Consider the following 19,370-nt stretch of genomic DNA (forward strand, 5'->3'; position numbering starts at 1 on the left):
CCCTCGTGTAACATTGTGGCATTACATTCGTAATTTTACACGGTAGTCTGTTGATTTGCATTTATTTTCCGGTATAATACGTATTATCAATAATAGTATTATTAGCCGTACTTTATTCATTATAATTACTCTATCAAAGTAATTTTAATAATTAATTGAATGTTACTTTTAAATTCTAATTTCATTGTAATTTCCGCCTTATGTTCGGTCATATTGCTGTTGTTGCATTACAGTACCGCTAGTGCAACTCGAGTCCCTGTGTGATGCTATAGCTACCTTGTACTATAGTTAGAGAATATTCAAAGAGCGTTTTCAATTCTTTATCCTTCATCACAACTTGTATGTTGGATTGTGATATTGGGAAACAATTAATTGCCAACTGTTAGGAGCTCAAGGCCCTTGTCAAATTGTTAACTTCACGAGTACCCTCTTAAGTTACTGATTTAGCTTTTAGCTTTATTTGGCTTGAGATATGGAACCTATATCTATTGATGAGTACCTTTCCTTTTTAGCCCATGGTTTAGCACCTGGCTACATAACTTTCCTGAATCAGATGAACCTCGCTGATTGTAGGAAAGAAATGTTCTCATTAATCAACGAGAAAGGCCACTCCCCCAACCATTCAAAAGACCCAATTCTTAGTTGACTGGTCTTGAATTTTGCCAGACAGATTAGTCTTGCTCTTCAGAGCAACAAAAACTTAGAATCAGAGATGGCGTACCTCAAAGGACAACACACCAGTGTTTTACTTGAGCTTCAAACTGTTGGCAAGAAAGCAGTACAATACTTGTGTGATCTGCATTCAGCCAAATCTGATCTTTGTTCCTACAGAGAGGAATTTCAGTTGAAGAGTGGATGCCACAAGCTACCACATCCACTGCTTTCTCAGGCTTGCCCAACTCCAGCTTCTCCTGCTTCCTTCTTACACCACAAGGCAGGGGAAGGGGGGTCACAAATTGATTCGGGTTTGTCAGATCCCGGTTCCACAGCTTGCTCTGATGGAGACTCGTCAGTCTCCTCAGATTGCAGTGCTGTTGACCACCCATGCAATGGTTTGCCCACCTCTTCCCTGGAGAGGGAAAGGGGGGACTCCATCCCATCTCCAGTCCATCTCTGCAAGGGAGAAACAGTCAGCCAAGTACCGGACTGCACCATCCATGCCCACCCCTCTCGTGAGGAGGTCAGGGAACCCTCCCGTGGACACGGTAGAGGAGATCTAGCGTTATTAATTGGGCACACAAAAGGCAACGCTAATCCTGCTAGCTTTCCCTTTATTACTGAGAGGATGGGTGACAGCTCTGTACAGTACACTGACAGCGACAATTCATCTTCTGCCAACCATTGTGAGAATTACTGTTTTGTAGCTCCGCCCCCTAAACCAAACCGAGGACGTCGAGCTCTGCATGAAACGCATTCACATTCAAATGTGATTTCAGTCTCTCCTTCTCCAAACAGGTAGACTAGTGCAACTTCACATGGTCTTCGCTTTGAGGAGCTAGAGGCCATGGCGAAGTATGTCCACACATTTGACCCCAAGGACTCCGAATTTAACATTCTGAGTTACTTGAGAGAAGTTGACTACTGTCTCTCGGATCTGCCCAGGGCAACCGATCGAGAAAAGGTACGACTTGTATGGAAAACCTCAACCAGAGAGATCCATACATTTATGGAACAACTTCCACCACAGGTTCGTTCCAGCTATCCCAAGGTTTGTGAAGCGTTGGTAGCTGAGTACCTGCCACGGTTTGATCAGGCCACAGCCATGATCAAATCTGTGGAGGTTAAACATAGCCGTACAGAACGACCAAAAGACTTTTACCAACGACTTAAACATGCTTTTTTCCAGGGCAGAAACGGACCAGGCTTAGATGAAGATCAAGCCTTCAAATCCCTTTTTGTGCACAACCTGCACCCCTGTGTCCAAACTCATGTTTCACTGTTTTCAAGGGGCCAACACTCAGCCCTTGAATTAAGAAATTAAGCCCAAATGGTCTGGGACACTTTAAGGATTGTGCCCAGGAACGAGGTATTGGAAACAGCTAAGCACGTTGTTCCAACCAACACTTCCCAAGTTGCCCCATTAAAGTCTAATGGCTCAAAACAACGGCATGTGAGTAAGTTCCCGGTTAAGAGCCACCGTGGTCGCTTCTCACACTCTTGGCGCATTTCCGCCGGTGGAACTTTACCCCGGAACTAAGGTATTTCGCCGGAAGTCGACGTGTTTTCATACCACGTGTCTGGCAAATCTCATCGTTCCGGGGCCGTTATTCAGCCCTAAAAAAGCCCCTGCTCAGGAGGTAGAGCTTTCTGATGGCCAGGAACTAGCGTGGGTGTGGCTGGCAGCGCAGGTCATTTCTGATTGGGCGAGTTTACGTGCATTGTATTCCAGGCGGCATTTTTAAATGCCTGCTACAGAGCTTGTTTTGTTTGTTGTATCACAACACCTTAGTTCCTCTATTTACTGTACAAGCACATAATGCTTACGCCGGTCTGCCTGCTAGCAAGCGATTATGTAGCGATAGCTATTTAACGATAGCTAAAAGACCGGCGTTTTGCAACGATGTAGACGCACGTACAGGTCTAATGGTGTTTCTCAACACATTGTAGTGTGACTGTTGTTTTCGATTTGGACTGTGGCTTTACTTATGTGCAATGTGAAACCATAACAAGTGAATAAATGCAACATTTTTTCAATTCTGAGTCTGTCTCCTTTCGAAATCAGTATTTGCAACTCCTGCTTAACTGCGGTGGATTTTCATTAGTTTCACACCCACACCCAGTGTAGCATAAGAACAACAGCTTGCTATTAGTTTAGCTCGCTAGCAGACAGACCGGCGTAAGCGTTGCAAAACGTGGAACGTTTTCACTTTTTTTCTTCAGACTAATTTGCGTAAACTCCCCGGGGTCTTTAGCCCCCGGTGGAAATGCAGGCTGAAGGAACCTTTTGTTCATTGTACTTGTTCCTGGGAGTTAAATTCCCAGGAACTCCCGGTCGAAAAGAGGCATCTGATTCCAGCCAGAATTGGAGAGAAGACCGACCCGGTAGGCCCAAGCCTCAGAGTCACCAGCATGACTCTGATAGGGAAGATACCTTGTCTGAAGAGAGCTTCTTCAGTTCCTCTGAGGACAACTAAAGCCTCTAACCTTTGTTCAGTAGTGTGTATGCCTTGAGTAACCACTCCGAAGAGCTATCTGGTCTTGTTCAACCTCCATCAAAAGACGTTGAATAAGACTGATCTATAGCCGTGGTCTCCTCACAGGCAGACTCCCAGCTGAAGCTTTGACCACTTTCTTTTACACACCTTTCCTACCAAAGGGGGGTGGCAAAATAAACTGGTAGTTTATAGCAGCCACTTAGATTTGCATGTAGCAGCAGCAAACGCAGATCGTAAGTAGGTACTGTAGAGTTAAGTCCGACACCTGTTATAACTCGTAAACGTTCATTGCTTCTTTCTACACCTACTGAACCATCGTAAAGTATTGCATGTAGAAACTACAGTGTAATCTTTACAAGTATATTGCCACACCCCAGTGTGCCTTACTCCACCTCTTCCCCAAGCAAGACAAGACCACTTGTGAGCTTACCACATCATTTAGAAATGAGACCACCTCTCCATTTCCTTCCTGATGACACAGCCATAAGGTTAAGCTTGGATACAGAAAGCTGCCCTAATTTGAAAATGCCCCCACATATATGACAACCCTCGTCAGCAACCTGACTGTAGGGACTAGAACAATTGGTCAGTCTGAACAAGACTTCCAAAAAGGCTACAGCCTCTCCATCCTAGACCCCTACATCATCTGAACATTTTCATGGCTGGGTCATTCCTGTTGGTGCTCCACCTTCTGGACACCATCCAATAACTAACAAAACACCTGAACTAACAAAACGACTAACCCTTTCACCAAGGTTTCTTATGTTTTGTGACAATGTATTCACTGTTCGACCTTAGTGTTTCACATTGTTTGTATCATGTGTTTTAGACCAGTTTAGTTAATTGTTGATAAATGCCTGGATGTTTGTCAGTCAATTGTGAACTGTGTTACCAACCCAATGTACTTGATCTGTGGACTGTGAACTGACTTTTGTGCTCTCAAGGAACACTGGCTTCAGCCGCATCCTGAGACCACAGGGGGGATGTAGGGACTACAACTTCCACATTCCCACAGGAAAATTCCGCGACGTCCACCACGAATGACGTCTAACTTGGTTCAGCCACTCCCGTAATGGCGGGAGCAATAAACGGTCCCGTATAAGAGCAAGACACGTTCTTGGGATCTCTCTTCTGCTTCCTCTTCTGCTTTTTCTGCTTCTTCTGCTTCTTCTCTTCGACGCACCCTTTTTGGCCATTCATTAATATTGGTTATTTTAATTATTAATTAAAATACTAAATTTGTTGTTAGATATTTCTGATAATAGTAATTTTATGAGACTGATTACTTTTTGCAGTTATACTGCTACACAACGTTTAACTGGCGCCCTGGTTTCGTAGAGAGTAAAATCCCTGCGTTATTTGGCGGCCCGTGCGAGGACCCTACATAATTTGGAGTCCCGTGCGAGGACCCCTACACAAGATTACAATTTGAGATGAGATGAGCCACAAGTTCTGGAACAAAGGTTTATGGATTGATGAGAACAAGATGCCAATGGGTCGCAGGGTTGAATCAGTTATTGCAAGCAAGGGATATGTTACCAAATATTAAGTGTCATTTACTTAAATACTCTCTGTTCCAATACTTCAAAAGAATTGGGTGGTCTCATACCAAACATACAAGTTGTTTAACAATCTCTGTGTAAATACCAGGAAATAAAAGCTGAAATTATGAACTCTTGTCTCAAGTAATTGGCCTTGCTGTTCCATACTTTGAGGGGTCAAATGAATATTTGTCCAAAAGTAATTGACCAAATAAACAGTAAAACAAGTCATGGCTAACTACTGTGCATTCAGTCACTCCTGCTTATCACACCCGCATTATCAGTCAATATGGGAGTGGCATCTAGTCTCAAACTTACAGGGAGGCCCCTCAGAATTGTGCTACATATGCATAATAATGCATTGATGCACGAGGCTTTGTTTTCCATTTCATCAAGAATTCTGTTCTCATGTCATGTGTAATGAGAAATATCCCTTATCAGCCAGTCAGCTAGCTAGCGAGGTAAATTGCAAATTTCCTTTTAAAGCCATTTTTCTGTGTAGCTAAGCTAGCTGGCTACCTTGAGAACTTTCTTTGTTGGTGTTCATGTCTAGCTTAATAAACTAACAGTTTTCTGTTCATGTATGCCGACTGAGCTGGTCTCTTTTTGGCTGCTATTGCTTAATTGCTCCAACACTTTTTCACAAAATGAGTGCTTGCTTGCCACTTTGGATAGTGAGTGAGATTGGCAGCTGCTACTGTCAGCTATGGAATGTCATCTGCCTACGAACGTTACCTGCATGCGATAAAGTTGCTCAAAATAACGGTCCGTTTAGAATGTTTAATTACTCTCATTCAAGTTACCATTGTGTCTCGCCATGTTAAGTCTATAGGCAATTAATTGTTGAAATTTAGAATTTTTCGGTTCTAATTCAAATGTAATTAAATGTACAGTCATAAAATGTGAGACGGTGCATATATTTCGGAATTACAGAAAGAGTGGTCTTGTCGGGATAAGTTGGATTTAAATGTAATTTTTTGTGGAAAAAAGGCAATTTTTTAAGAGTATCCATAATACAGAAATGTAGCAATACCAAAATCAGTAGTTGGTTAGCCTGTTTGTTAGCATTGTAGAAGACCTGCAAAATGGCATTGAGATGGGTTTTGAAATGGGTGAGATATTGAGGTTCAAAATTAAATGGCTGTGCCAACCAACACATTCCAACCAACTTTCCATGCTCATTATAATGCTGGCGGTTGGCGCAACGATTTTGCGTTTTTTTTTCTGTGAATAGAAAAAATACACTGCATCCTATAAACTCAGATATTCCAAGGTGTTTTTTGTTTTTAAGATTGCAACAGGCAGTGACCCGGACTTGAACCATTCATTGTAGTGAATTCATCATGGTCATTTGGATATGTTTTATTGGGTTTGGCTTGCAATTTTAGCATGTTCGTAATTGCAAAATCTCCACACAGCCAGAAAATAAGTGCATTACTGCAGTGTTGCCAGAGTTTAAAACGTTAAACCCACCCAATTAAAGTCAGAACGCAAGTGAATTGGGGTAAAAAATGCAGATTTTGAAATGTCCTGCATTCCAAAGAAACATCATTCGATGAGCTAGTGAGCACTGAGACTGTATGCTGTCCCCCGACTACAGGGAACAGCCAGGTTGCATTACAGGATCAGAGCATGTTCCCCTGTTCCATCCTGTTCCATGTCCCTCCTCCCATTATCCCTGAGTCTCTGTGTCTGTCCTATGCTGAAACAGAGAGCAGGAGCGAGTTCCTGGAGAAGCTGCAGAGAGCACGCAGTCAGGTGAAGCCAGCGACAGCCAGCCAGCCCATCCTGTCTATGCTTGGGCCTACCAAGCTTTCTGTGGGAAATTGGTCCCTCACCTGCCTAAAGGACGGAGAGATCGCCATCCACAACTCGGACGGCCAGCAAGCCACCATCCTCAAGGAGGATCTGCCAGGCTTTGTCTTTGAGTCCAACCGGGGGACCAAGCACTCCTTCACCGCAGAAACCTCCCTGGGTAAGTTTGTCGGTAAGTGTGCAGGCAGAAGTTGCAAAAAGTGTGAGTGGCACACTGCCTGCTGCGGGCCTCACAACCCCTCTGAGACTGGAATTACACCGGCTGCGTTATGTTTACAGTGAGGAGCTCCCATAGGCATCCATCCTTGTGTTTTATAGCTGTTCCACTGGCTGCATTGTTTTAAAGCATTTAAACATAAGGTAACCGGGTAGCCCCGGAGTTCCGTTTGGCTACCCAGATCGATGCATCCCAGTTTCGGCAGTCTCCCAGTCTCCCTGTGACTAAACCTTGAAGCCGTTTTTCTAAAAAGCATGGCACTCAAAATGCAAGAGACACAACTCTCATATCTAGAGGAGAGACTGATTTTGATAGAGCACATCACATAGGCTAGTAAGCTAGTCGACCAGTTGACCATCAGCTTAGAGACCAGTTTTGACCAGCCACTGGTCGACCAGCCATTAGTGTTGAAAACACAGGTGAAGCCATCTTAGTTCCAAGTTGTAATTGAGCCTCAATCCATCTAACTCCTATCACTGTAAGCTAACGATAGTCATTAGACTATATTTTTCATAGCTCCTATTACCCCAGATTTTCTTTCTCCGAAGATAAAACGTCAGCATTGCCAGAAGTTAGCGGCGATCTGGATAAGTTGCCATCCAAGGTTTTTCTTGGTAATCGAACATTAGTCGGGTTAAACATTGTTATTGAATCGGGTTAAACAAAATAGTGCATGCATTCTTATCTGTGGGTATAAGTGTGTACCCCTTACTTAGGTAGAAAAAAAGGCTCCGGAACTACACAGTATGTCCTTTAAAGAGCTGGTGTGCACGCCAAAGCTGGGAAGCGGGGGAGACTTCAGACCAGGAAGCCTGAGAGTGTTGGGTTACAGTCGGGCGCAAGTGCAGAAAATGGCATGCACACTACATGGGGGTGGAATCTTCAGAACTTTGTGGTTTCCAACCAAGTCGAGCTCTTGCAGGAATTGGACCTGTCCCTGAGAGGGAGGACTGATGAGCCTCAGGGCACCCCGATGGCCACATCCTCCAGGAAAAGAGAGTTAGTGATAGTGGGGGACTCATTTATTAGAGGTGTAGATATATAGTCTGTTCGTGGGACAAGGAATCTCAGTGTGTTGCCAGCCTGGTGCCTAGGCAGGTGATCTCCTGGAGTGTGCGGACAAGCTACTGACCAGAGCCGGGAGGTATCCAGTTCTCATGGTCCAGTAACATAGGTTAGGTTTGAGGTTCTGCTGGACAAATCTGTGGAACTAGCAGAAAGCATTAGGAGCAGAACCTCCACAGCAGTCTTCTCTGGGATTCTACCTGTACCACGAGTAGAGTAAGGCAGAAGTTTATCTGGAGGTTTAACATGTGGCAGTAGGAAGGAGGATTTAAAATTTTAGCCATGCCAACTTTAAAATGATACGATAAAATTTAAGTAATGTAGACTGGGTGCAAGTTCTGGATTGCAGGACAGTGAATGAAGAGTGGTGCAAGTTCAGAAAGGTTACAGTATACTTGATGTACAGTAAAGTAATAACCTGTATAAGAAAATGACAGTATTGAGAGTAATAACGCTGGATAGTTGTAATATGCGCACTAAGGTAATATGATATATATAATTATAATATAATGTCATATAATATAATATTATGTAATTGTAATATAGGAACTAAAATTAGGCAAAAGACTCTGTGGAAGGCCAGTTGCGGAAGATGCTAAATGTAATCTCAAATGTATTTCAACACTGTAGTAGGAAAAGGAAAATTAAGAGTTGGAGTGCATTGAGAATAATAAAGGAGCACTGCTTTATAAGAATAAGGATATTGCTGATTTCTTAAATGGCTACTGTAAGGCTAATTTTCTTAATTGATTCTTAATTGACAATGTGTGTTAACATAAACACAATCACATGATTACAAGTAACCTTTTAGTTTTAGGGGCAGGGCAATTGATGCAATTTGCAGTTGAACATTTCAAAATGTATTCACATGTTTTTGAAGTATGATGTCTTCCTGCTTTTAATGTATTGACTCATTATAGCTACTTTATTCCCTTGAAATTATGACACCCACCAGTAAACGTATTTATGTAGCGATTTATATTTCGAATGTGACTCATTAATTGCGCACTAGCTAGATTACACATGTTGCACATGTTATGACCTCGAACGTCTGCCATTTCCACTGCAAAGACGGCACACAGCCTAAGTAAAATCAGAAACGTTATTAAACTAACAACTGGTTAATTTAGACTAGATTTTTTTAAAGACTACTTTTGTAAATTCCATATTTACATTGAGAATTATTACAGCTGCTGATGTTGCCTTTTGTTTGTCTTCCAAACGCTTGATCGCTGGTGCCATTAATGGAACGTAAAACCATGGTCAAAGTTACACATTAGGCTAATATTGCTAACGGTATTCATGACGTTAAGTGGCTGGAGCCGTCAGAACTCGGCAGTGGAAATAGGGCTAACGTTAGTTAGTGTAACTGTGGCGTTATGATAATTCCAACAGTCCAGTCCAATTCCAACAATTATCATGGCTGTATTTACATTAATACAAGAGCTCTAGCTGGATTTCAGACATGCGTGGGTTTTTGGTTAAATAATGCAATCAACACTATGATTGAATACAGCTCATTCAATGACATGTCTGAGTATAGCAATGTTGACAACGTTACAGAGCTACATATACATAACAATAGCAAGCTAGATAACCGAGCATCACAGCTCCTGGATCCATTGCAGCATTGATTAAAACATTCACAATTAAATGTAATCAGGGTTTTATCATGTTTCTAAAATGACCAGTAGGTAACGAAGGATTGAGTTAGAGGGACTGTTACTGTGCTCCATACCCTGGAAATGCATCTAAAGGCAGTTTCAACTGTATGAGCTACAGGCATGTGGAGAAACAAGTCCTGTGAACGAGTTTAATAAAGCTCAACTGTCCAATTAATAAGGCTGTGAAGATATGATGGGAGTCTGTGGCTAATGGCCTTATAGATGAACATGAGTCAGTGCTGACAAGGACAAGGGCAGCTCATTTTTTTAATCAGCTGTTACATCTCTGTGCCAAATGACAGTACTTAAAACTGTCTTAAGGTAGACATAGATACATGTCTGTAAATGACATCTCCATAATCTAATACAGAAAGAAGGTTCCCTCTATAACTCTGCCTACACAACATGGGGGGGAAAGGCTTCTTTTCAATAAAAGAAGCTTAACGTCATCTTTTTGACAAGTGCCTCAATATGAGCCTTAAACGATGAAACGATGTCAGTAATGGTAAACAAAACTGGCTTGTGGTTCTCCTTTATTTTTATAAAGAAACTCTTGATTGTGAACCATCCAAGACAACACATTGAAATCTATCTGTAAGGTCATTTTGAAACAACTGATGGGAAATCAAAACCAATACATGAGTTTAATAACAGGGAATGATCAACTCTGTCATAAGTCTATAAAAAGAGTGGCACAATCTTGGGAGAAAATCTGGTTGTTTCTGCTAGGAAGTTTGTCATCAGTAGATTGTCTAACAGGACAATGACTCCTATGGTGTGAAAACGTGTTTGCCCCCTTCCTGATTTCTTATTTTCTTTGCATGTTTGTCACACTTAAATGTTTCAGATCATCAAACAAATTTAAATATTAGTCAAAGACAACACAAGTAAACACAAAATGCAGTTTTTAAATGAAGGTTTTTATTATTAAGGGAGAAAAAATAATAAAAAAATCCAAACCTACATGACCCTGTGTGAAAAAGTGATTACCCCCTAAACCTAATAACTGGTTGGGCCACCCGTAGCAGCAACAACTGCAATCAAGCGTTTGCGATAACTTGCAATGAGTCTCTTACAGCGCTGTGGAGGAATTTTGGTCCACTCGTCTTTGCAGAATTGTTGTAATTCAGCCACATTCAAACACTTTTTCACACCACTGTACATCAAAATCTAAAACAAAAAAAAGGAAAACGCCAACATGTTCGGACCTCTTTTCCTCTTTTACCCAGAGTTAGACAAGATGTTTGATTTCACTGGCTCAATTGAAATGGGTTATCTTTGTATAAAGACTTGAAAATGTCTCATTTAAATTTATTTCTTGCATTCTTTGTGTATTTCAAATACACATGATACTTTGTCTAGATAAGACGTAGTTGCAAATCTTGTTTAAATCTGGGTAAGTCAGAATAAAGGTATTTCCCTAAATATGGTGGTCTTTTCCTTTAAGTAAAGGCAACAACCATGTTCTGCAATGGCCATCTCAGTCCCATAAAAAACCCATAAAGTTCTGCATGGCAAAATAGTCAGAAATCTCTCCAAATGTGTTCTCTAACCTTATCACAAATTATAGGAAAAGACTCATGGCTGCCATCCTTGCCAGCGATGTTTACACCGTACTTTGTATCAGACCCAAACATCCAGTATTGGACAGGCTCCATTTTAAAATGTGCCTAATTGTGATATTAACGAACGTTTCATTAACGGTGATGTGCAAGGGATTGCTTACCGTGTTTGAAGACCGTTTCAGAGAGTAAGATAGTGGACTGCGCATAGAACACTTCTGGTGTAAATGAGAAGTTTGCGTCACGTCCAACAGAATTCTAGCCTATTCTAGCAATCTGTCCTCTTTCACAGGGTCCGAGTTTGTAACCGGCTGGACTGGAAAAAGGGGAAGGAAGCTCAAATCCAAATTGGAAAAGACAAAACAGAAGGTAAAGGCTTGTTTGCCAAACTCTTGTTTTGGTTTTTGTGTAGTGACTGTAGGAATCATCGTGCCTATTTGATGCATTGGATGGCAATAATCACACATTAAATGCTCAGAACCTTTTGGAGTTTTTGCTTTACAGTATTACACTTGAGGTGACAATGTTCTCCCCCACTATCAGGTGAAGACCATGGCCAGAGATCTTTATGACGATCACTTCAAGGCTGTGGAGAGCATGCCCAGAGGAGTCGTGGTCACTTTGAGGAACATCGCCACCCAGCTGGAGTCTGCCTGGGAGCTGCATACCAACAGACAGGTATGATAACAGCCCCTTCTGGCAGACCATAAAACTCTGTTCCCATAACCTCTCCCAAGTGTGGTACCAATTAATTGCTCATTCATTCACTCTTCATGTTCTCTTGCTTTTACTGTCAAGATCACTTTGCCTTGAGATCCTGCCACTGCCTTCATGATCATCATTCTGGGTTTGTGTTAACCCTTTCAGTCCCAAGCCTTGGTTGAGAAAATCTAGTAGGGTTTTAATAGGGACTCAAAACAATAGGATAGCAGTCATTTTAATTGGTTGTGAAATGGTATAAGACTGAGAGTGCCATAGGGCACCATTGGGACGGAAAGGGTTAATGTGAACTCATTTTTCATGTCACTGATGCTCTTTTCTCTGAAGTTACTCATCTGACTGGTGGTCTCCCTATACTCTCTCTGCAGTTCAAATATAAGTTATTGATATCAGCCCTGAATTTCTGGATCATGCATTCCTGAATTTTTTTTTTTTTTAATCTGAGATTTTTTGAACAACTGACAAATTCTCTTAGCTTGATTTCCAATGAGCTTATACCTTGTTACACTGCCACCAGTTTTGGTAATCTTGTACTGGGTAGGCAGGTGATTAATTGCAATGCTGCTTTTTGCAGTGTATCGAGGGGGAGAACACATGGCGAGACTTGATGAAAACCGCTCTGGAGAATTTGATTGTGGTCCTGAAGGATGAAAACACGATATCTCCCTATGAAATGTGTAGCAGTGGTCTTGTGCAAGCACTTTTTACAGTCCTCAACAATGTAAGTATCCCATATTGCTTGCTTACTGTTCTAAGGCATTCGGCTGTGCTGTGACTAACTGCTTCCATTTTCCATCTCTTTCTGACAGAGTGTGGACCTCGATGTCAAACATGATTGTAAGCCATTAATGGAAAGAATAAATGTATTTAAAACCGCTTTCAGTGAAAATGAAGATGACGAAAGGTAATTGATTTGTTTTTTCTCAGTTGTCTCATAAAGACTTGATGGCTTGTTTGAGATCATTCTTTACGTCTTATTCTTCCCCTCCAGCCGACCCGCAGTTGCCTTAATCCGAAAGCTAATAGCAGTTCTGGAGTCCATCGAAAGGCTACCTCTTCATCTGTATGATACGCCAGGCTCAACGTACAACCTGCAGGTCATTTGATTTGTCAGTTTGTTGTCATGGAAATGGAAAAATGTTGGAAAAATGAATTGAGACCGAGCAACTAACCTTTTCTGATTACCTGGCCTTTCCATTTTTCAGTTGCATATGCTGCTTATTTAAACAGTTTTCAGAATGAGATTTTGCATCTTCTTTCCTGTGTTCATAATCAAAAGATCCGATACCACGTAATTTATCATGTGATGATAGCTCATTTACGCTTCTCAGGCAAACAGCAACACGTGCGGTGCTAATGGAGAGTGTAATGTTAGTCAAGAGTTAGCAAAATGTTGGCAATTTCATAATTTATTACACTGGAAAATCCCACCAGTAAACCGCCGATGTGCATAGTGTGAAAGGCTTTAGTTTCGAGGGATGGCAGTGTTCCCAGAAATCTTATAAAGCATTTGAAGGCACATCACACAAAAGAGCATGATGGGTTCATCACAAAGGGGAACTGAGTTGTAAGTGTTTACAAAAAATTGCTAACCAATAAACAATACTTTTTTTATGAAGCTGAAACGGTAAGCTCGGTTGAAAATAAATGCGCGGCACTACCAGGCTAGCTACCGTCGATCGCTATCTAAAATAGCGATCGACAAGCTACAGTAGTTCTCGCAAGCAATTTGAGGGGGTTTAAAATGCAAGCAGCAGAGGGAATTGAATGCTACAGTATTGTCGTTATGACGTTTCTCAAGGTTCACAGAAGATCCGTTTATTTCGTTGACACGCAAATTCAAACTACCAGCAAACTGAACGTAGCTTTCCACTATGCTGTATCTACATTAACCTAAGCAAAGTAATATATCATCGGACAAATGCTGCACTGAATATTTCAATACGCTGTTTCCCATTCTAAACTGGCAATCTGCGGCCATTTCAGAGGGTTAAGAATGCAAACACCGCAGGGAATTGAATCGCTGAGTACCATAATTATCAAATAATTTTTGTGTGGTTTAAATCTGTAACTGTTGGTTCACTTATGGATTAATGTATGGCGTTTCTTCATCAGTGTTTATTCGTTGAAACACAAATTCCAACTACCAGCAAACTGAACATGGCTTTTCACTATGCGGTATCTACACTAAAATAAATAAAGCATTATTATTATTATCATTAGGCTATTTAAGTTAATCTCACAGCCACGATTGTCCCACACCATATAGAATGCATTGGTGAAGTTTACCGTTACATAAAAATATATCAATTTGTACAGAGACCTGTATTGGCATAAAAGTAAAATCATTAGACCAGTCGCCTATGGTAAAATAGACCCGCTGTTATCATATTATATCAGGCAAATATTGTCTGACCACAAAATTGAGTGCACAACACCGTCTGTAGCAAAGATCTTAACATCAGCATGTTTCATGCCAATCAAGTCTGTCAGGCAGAAGCCATAGGGAAGAAGGATGAAAACATTAATTGTCAACATTTGACAATTAGGCTATTTTCTGACAATGTTGACATTTAACTATTAATATGACCCAAAATAAAGTTGAATTCAATTAAATTTGTCAGTAAAAAAAAAAAAAAAAAAAGTAGCATAAGCAGTATCGGTTACATGGTTAAACATAAAAAAATAATTGGATGGTAACCGTTTACAAAAACTGATGATTTGTCATATCCCTAATATATGGCTTGCTGTGACTGTAGCTTTGAACATGTATTACAGACTGCTGGAATTGCGCCCGCTCTAGCCTGCCTGGAAGCACAGCAACATTCTGTAACCCAAGTATAAACTCAGAAACGCATCAGTTCATGACTTCAATGGCTTTTCCCTAAATACTTATGCTTAATAGAAAAATTGAATTTAAAAAAACTTGATTTACTAAAAGAAATGTGAATGGATAGGCTACGCTATTCAGCAACTGAACAGCCAACGCAGCACACACCAGTCTAACCCCCCCCCAATTGCAATGCCCTGCATTCCACATGCTGAAAAAAACAGACCTTTTGATTTGAAGTGAGGACATTGAATAAATTATATTCTATTGCATAATAAATTAAATTGAATAAATGTACTTTACATGTTGCTTTTGGGTTTTAACAGTTGATGCACTCGTGTTTGGTGTTCAAACTTACAAACTTACTCCGCTGTGTGTCGGGCCGAAATTACAATATACCGCTGCCTGTTGTGAGTTTTTGCTAAAGTAGCCTACGATTATTGGGGTCGATGCAACTGATTTTTGGCAGAACAAAATACATACATTCGCCATACTCAAACCTTGTGTTATGACATTGATAATTATAGAATGGCAATATCTATTTATCAGCTGATTTTGCCTAGCTATGTTTATGTTTTCAATCTATGGGCAATTACTAGCAAGCCATTTAAACTTTTCAACCGTCTTCCAAGTATAATTTTTAAGGCGCTTGTGCCTATACTCTGTTTGATTGTACCATCATCACACGCTGTTCCTCCATTTTTCTGCTGTTGACAGGCGATATCAAAGAAAAAGTTAATCCATGGGCAATTTCTTTAGTTCAGTAGCCCTGCTGCTCATGTTGCTGGCCGTTGCTGATTTTCATAGAAAATGGATAGAATTCCGGCAACTGGTCGACCAAAATTGCTCAGTGAGAACACAGGGTTAGCCAGCTCAAATCACGAACATCAGCGGGATAGGTAACTTTTTATTTGGGGGGAAAAAAAACGAATAGGCGACTGCTCAGTCTCATAATAATAAAATGTATCAGTTGCATTAGGCTACCTTTTTATCGTACAGTAACATCTGTTTATCAGTTGATGAATGTTCTTCAAGAAACTGTGGCTCCATCATGGAAAGAAAGGGCACGTTGTTTGCCGTTAATTCAACAGAATGATGCTCAAGTTCCATTAATAAAAAGCCCTGTTACCATGTGTCCCTTTTTTGTTTAGTTTGTTTTCGTATACTAGCCTACATTTAAATATATTTTTTTAAATTATTATTATTATTATTATTTTTTTCCGGGATGAATCTTACTTTAATTTTAAACATTGTCCTTCCTTTTAACTGTAGGCTTCATTAATTGAAATGCACATTTAATGATTTAACGATGTTCGCACAGTGACCTGTACAAGAAATAGGCCTATCATTGCCGTAAAATGACATAATGAAAAGTGTGTTTATTTCCATTCAACCACTTTTAACAATAACAACAACAATAACAATTTTTAAAAAAAGGCACCCACAACAACCAAAAATGCCCCTCACTCTCCCAGCGGCCTCACATCCCACACCCACAGACCAATCGGAACACTCAGAGCAGAAACAATCCCCATGATTCCCACTCTTAAAGCTGCATACCCTCATTTACCAATGGCAATGTTCCAGAGAACCAAATCCATAATAATTTTAATTCCAAAAACATTTAAAAGGCAGATAATCGTCAATAAGAAAATCAACAAAAGATTTTTTGGGGGAAATTGTTTAAAACCAACAATGATGAGCCATGTACATTGCTAGATTTGGTCTTTGGTGGAGGCCTACTAATGAATTTTACCAACATTGTTGACAGGGGCCGTCATATATGCGATTGCAACTAAGGAAGGAAATCTGGTCTTAAAGCATGTTTGTTAACAATATTTTCAAGATGACATGGTGTACATACTATGCCTTAAGAATTGATTGTGGTCTTCTCTTATGATGCCAAGGTCTTAGGTTTGATGAGGCAGTGCTCCAGTTGTCCTCCAGTTACCTTAAATGAGTGTTGCATTTTAATCAGATTTTGACCCGGAGACTGCGGTTCCGTCTCGAGAGGGCCCCTGGTGAGACCGCTCTGATCGACCGCACTGGTAGGATGCTAAAGATGGAACCTCTGGCTACCGTGGAGTCATTGGAGCAGTACTTGCTGAAAATGGTGACCGTCTTTTTTCTCTCCCCATAATTCTCACCTGCCCACCTCTTAGCTTTCACAATTTCTCCTTCTTCCACAATTATCTTTTTCCCCCTGCTTCCCGGCATACCTCTCCATTTTCCTTTTCTCTCAATTCACTCCTCTCTACACAAACTTTTAGGAATATTCAATTTTTTTTGTAGATTCCCTAATCCAGCGGCGACTTTATATATCTTACATTTAATTACACATTATACAAATTATATACAGTTTAACTCCAAATATGCTGTATCCACAGGTGGCTAAGCAATGGTACGACTTTGATAGATCGTCCTTCATATTCGTCAGAAAGCTGCGTGAAGGCCAGACGTTTACATTCAGGCACCAGCATGACTTCGATGAGAACGGAATCATTTATTGGATCGGCACTAATGCAAAGTAAGGCTCTGTACTTGCTTTCGTTGTACCTAAAGCATAACCACAATCAAACCTGTACGGGCTGATATGTAAGCTATAATCACATGCATATACCAGTCTGTTTTGTAGGGCTATAATCGCATACTGCCATAAATGAGTACCACTTTCATATCCACCCATATTAAATGGTCACAAGTTCACACCTGCTGTCTGTTGAGACACCATAGAACAGGTTTTTTTAAATTTTATTATTATTATTCTTTTTTTGGAGGCTGTGAGAAGTAGCTTTCTGGTCACTCTTAACACCGATGTGACACCAGTAACTACTGTTTACTGTCAAATAACTGCCCACATTAATTAGTACATTCAGTTTTGAGTAATTCAGTAATGAGTCATTTAGTACCAAGTGGCTGTAGAACCTGTAAAAAGGCTTTCTGTATAGCCAATGAATATGTTTGACCAACTAATAAGTGTCTTGGTTTGACTTATTGGGCAAGTATATTTTTAATTTTTTCACATTGCCATTATGAAGCTTCTGGTGTCGTGCTGACTTACATGTCATACCAAAAGATTGCCCTAGGTTTTCATCGTTTAAATGTGTGTTCTGTTTGTGAACCTTCTTGGCATATTCTGTTGTCATTCATTCATAATATCCCCAATTTCAGAACTGCGTATGAATGGGTGAACCCTGCTGCCTATGGGCTAGTGGTGGTGACCTCATCAGAGGGGCGGAACCTCCCCTATGGACGTTTAGAGGACATCCTGAGCCGGGACAGCTCTGCCCTCAACTGTCACACCAACGACGATAAGAACGCTTGGTTCGCCATCGACCTGGGCCTGTGGGTTATCCCCTCTGCATACACCCTGCGGCACGCCCGCGGATACGGTCGCTCTGCCCTCCGCAACTGGGTCTTCCAGGTGTCCAAGGACGGGCAGAACTGGATGACTCTGTATACTCATGTGGACGACTGCAGCCTGAATGAGCCAGGGTAGGCTGCTGAACTCCCTACAAGGGTTTGGCATCACACAGGACCTAATACAATTGACGGATCATAATCTCATCACCTTTGTCCTTCAAACTTAATAATCTTGTTACTAAGTTTGGTGCCCACCATACTCTAATTGTAATTATAGAATTTTTTTCAGCAAATAGATTTTTATGGTCTGGGAGGCCTCATCACCAACTGAACTAATATATATCACCCTTTCAGTCCCACGTGCCATATGGCACTCTTGGGACTGAAAGGGTTAAATAACATACCACTTCAGACTGTGACAAATGCTTGAATTTGAATGGAGTATTCCATACAATTGAATGGTCATTGTTCATCGTGGGAAAAAAAAGCTTTTTAATAGAACTTTGTAAGGAACAGTATGCTCAAATTGCATTAATAAAATAAGACAGGGTTACCGTGTCCATTTTGTTTGTTTTGGTATACCCAAAAAGTTTGTTTGAAATACCTTTGCCAAATAACACTCGCATTCTGTGCAGTTGTGAGGATTTACAGCTGTAAACTGGAGCCGACTTGCCTGTGTCCCCCCAGCTCTACAGCCACGTGGCCTCTGGACCCTTCCAAAGACGAGAAGCAGGGCTGGAGGCACATTCGTATTAGGCAGATGGGGAAGAATGCCAGCGGACAGACTCACTACCTTTCTCTGTCTGGGCTGGAGCTGTACGGCACTGTCAGTGGCGTCTGTGAGGACCAGCTGGGTGAGAGCATACAGCAACGCTTAACAGCATGATGAATGTATTTTTATTGTGATAGAAAATGACTGTATTTAAAACATCACTGCCAACCAAGATGTCTTGGGAGTGCAATTTAGATACTGATGAATTGTCGCCATTATAGGTAGTTATAATTTGCTTGTAATTGTAGTTGTAATTTTGCATGCTCACATACTCTAGTGAAACAGGAAGTAATGGAATGACACAATATAGTTCATTACCCATGTTTATTATCTGCAGGCTTTTTTCCTCCAATTTTATTGGTTGCCAATAATTCTCCTGCCCACTTTATATGTTTATATATACACTCAGTGATCACCTTATTAGGTAGACCTGTACACACCAGCTTGTTAATGCAAATGTTAAATCAGCCAATCATGTGGCAGCAACTAAATGCATAAAAGCATGTTAGAATAAAACACAACAGTGTTTTTTCATATCCCATATGTCTCCCATTAATGAAATGGATTGTTGTAGACTTTTATTTTGGGCAGAATTCGTTTTTTTGGGCTATTCTTTAGACCTACCCCAATCTCTGAAAAAGATCCAAATTAGGCCAGTCCGAATAG

The 19,370-nt window shown here is 40.8% G+C and overlaps 1 protein-coding gene across 5 annotated transcripts in view; it reads left to right on the forward strand.

Annotated features, from left to right (window-relative positions):
• hectd1 (HECT domain containing 1) overlaps positions 1 to 19,370 on the forward strand; it is a 113,049-nt gene that overhangs the window by 43,115 nt on the left and 50,564 nt on the right. For all 5 annotated transcript variants that reach the window (XM_061232673.1, XM_061232701.1, XM_061232709.1 and 2 more), the window contains exons 14-23: positions 6,408 to 6,671; positions 11,312 to 11,388; positions 11,563 to 11,697; positions 12,314 to 12,460; positions 12,549 to 12,643; positions 12,731 to 12,836; positions 16,548 to 16,682; positions 16,957 to 17,096; positions 17,741 to 18,064; positions 18,620 to 18,786. In XM_061232673.1, coding sequence (XP_061088657.1) covers positions 6,408 to 6,671; positions 11,312 to 11,388; positions 11,563 to 11,697; positions 12,314 to 12,460; positions 12,549 to 12,643; positions 12,731 to 12,836; positions 16,548 to 16,682; positions 16,957 to 17,096; positions 17,741 to 18,064; positions 18,620 to 18,786 — 1,590 coding nt within the window. The remainder of the gene's footprint in view (positions 1 to 6,407; positions 6,672 to 11,311; positions 11,389 to 11,562; positions 11,698 to 12,313; positions 12,461 to 12,548; positions 12,644 to 12,730; positions 12,837 to 16,547; positions 16,683 to 16,956; positions 17,097 to 17,740; positions 18,065 to 18,619; positions 18,787 to 19,370) is intronic.

Source organism: Conger conger, chromosome 1 (genome assembly GCF_963514075.1).
Source record: "Conger conger chromosome 1, fConCon1.1, whole genome shotgun sequence".
In the NCBI taxonomy this organism is placed as follows: domain Eukaryota; kingdom Metazoa; phylum Chordata; class Actinopteri; order Anguilliformes; family Congridae; genus Conger; species Conger conger.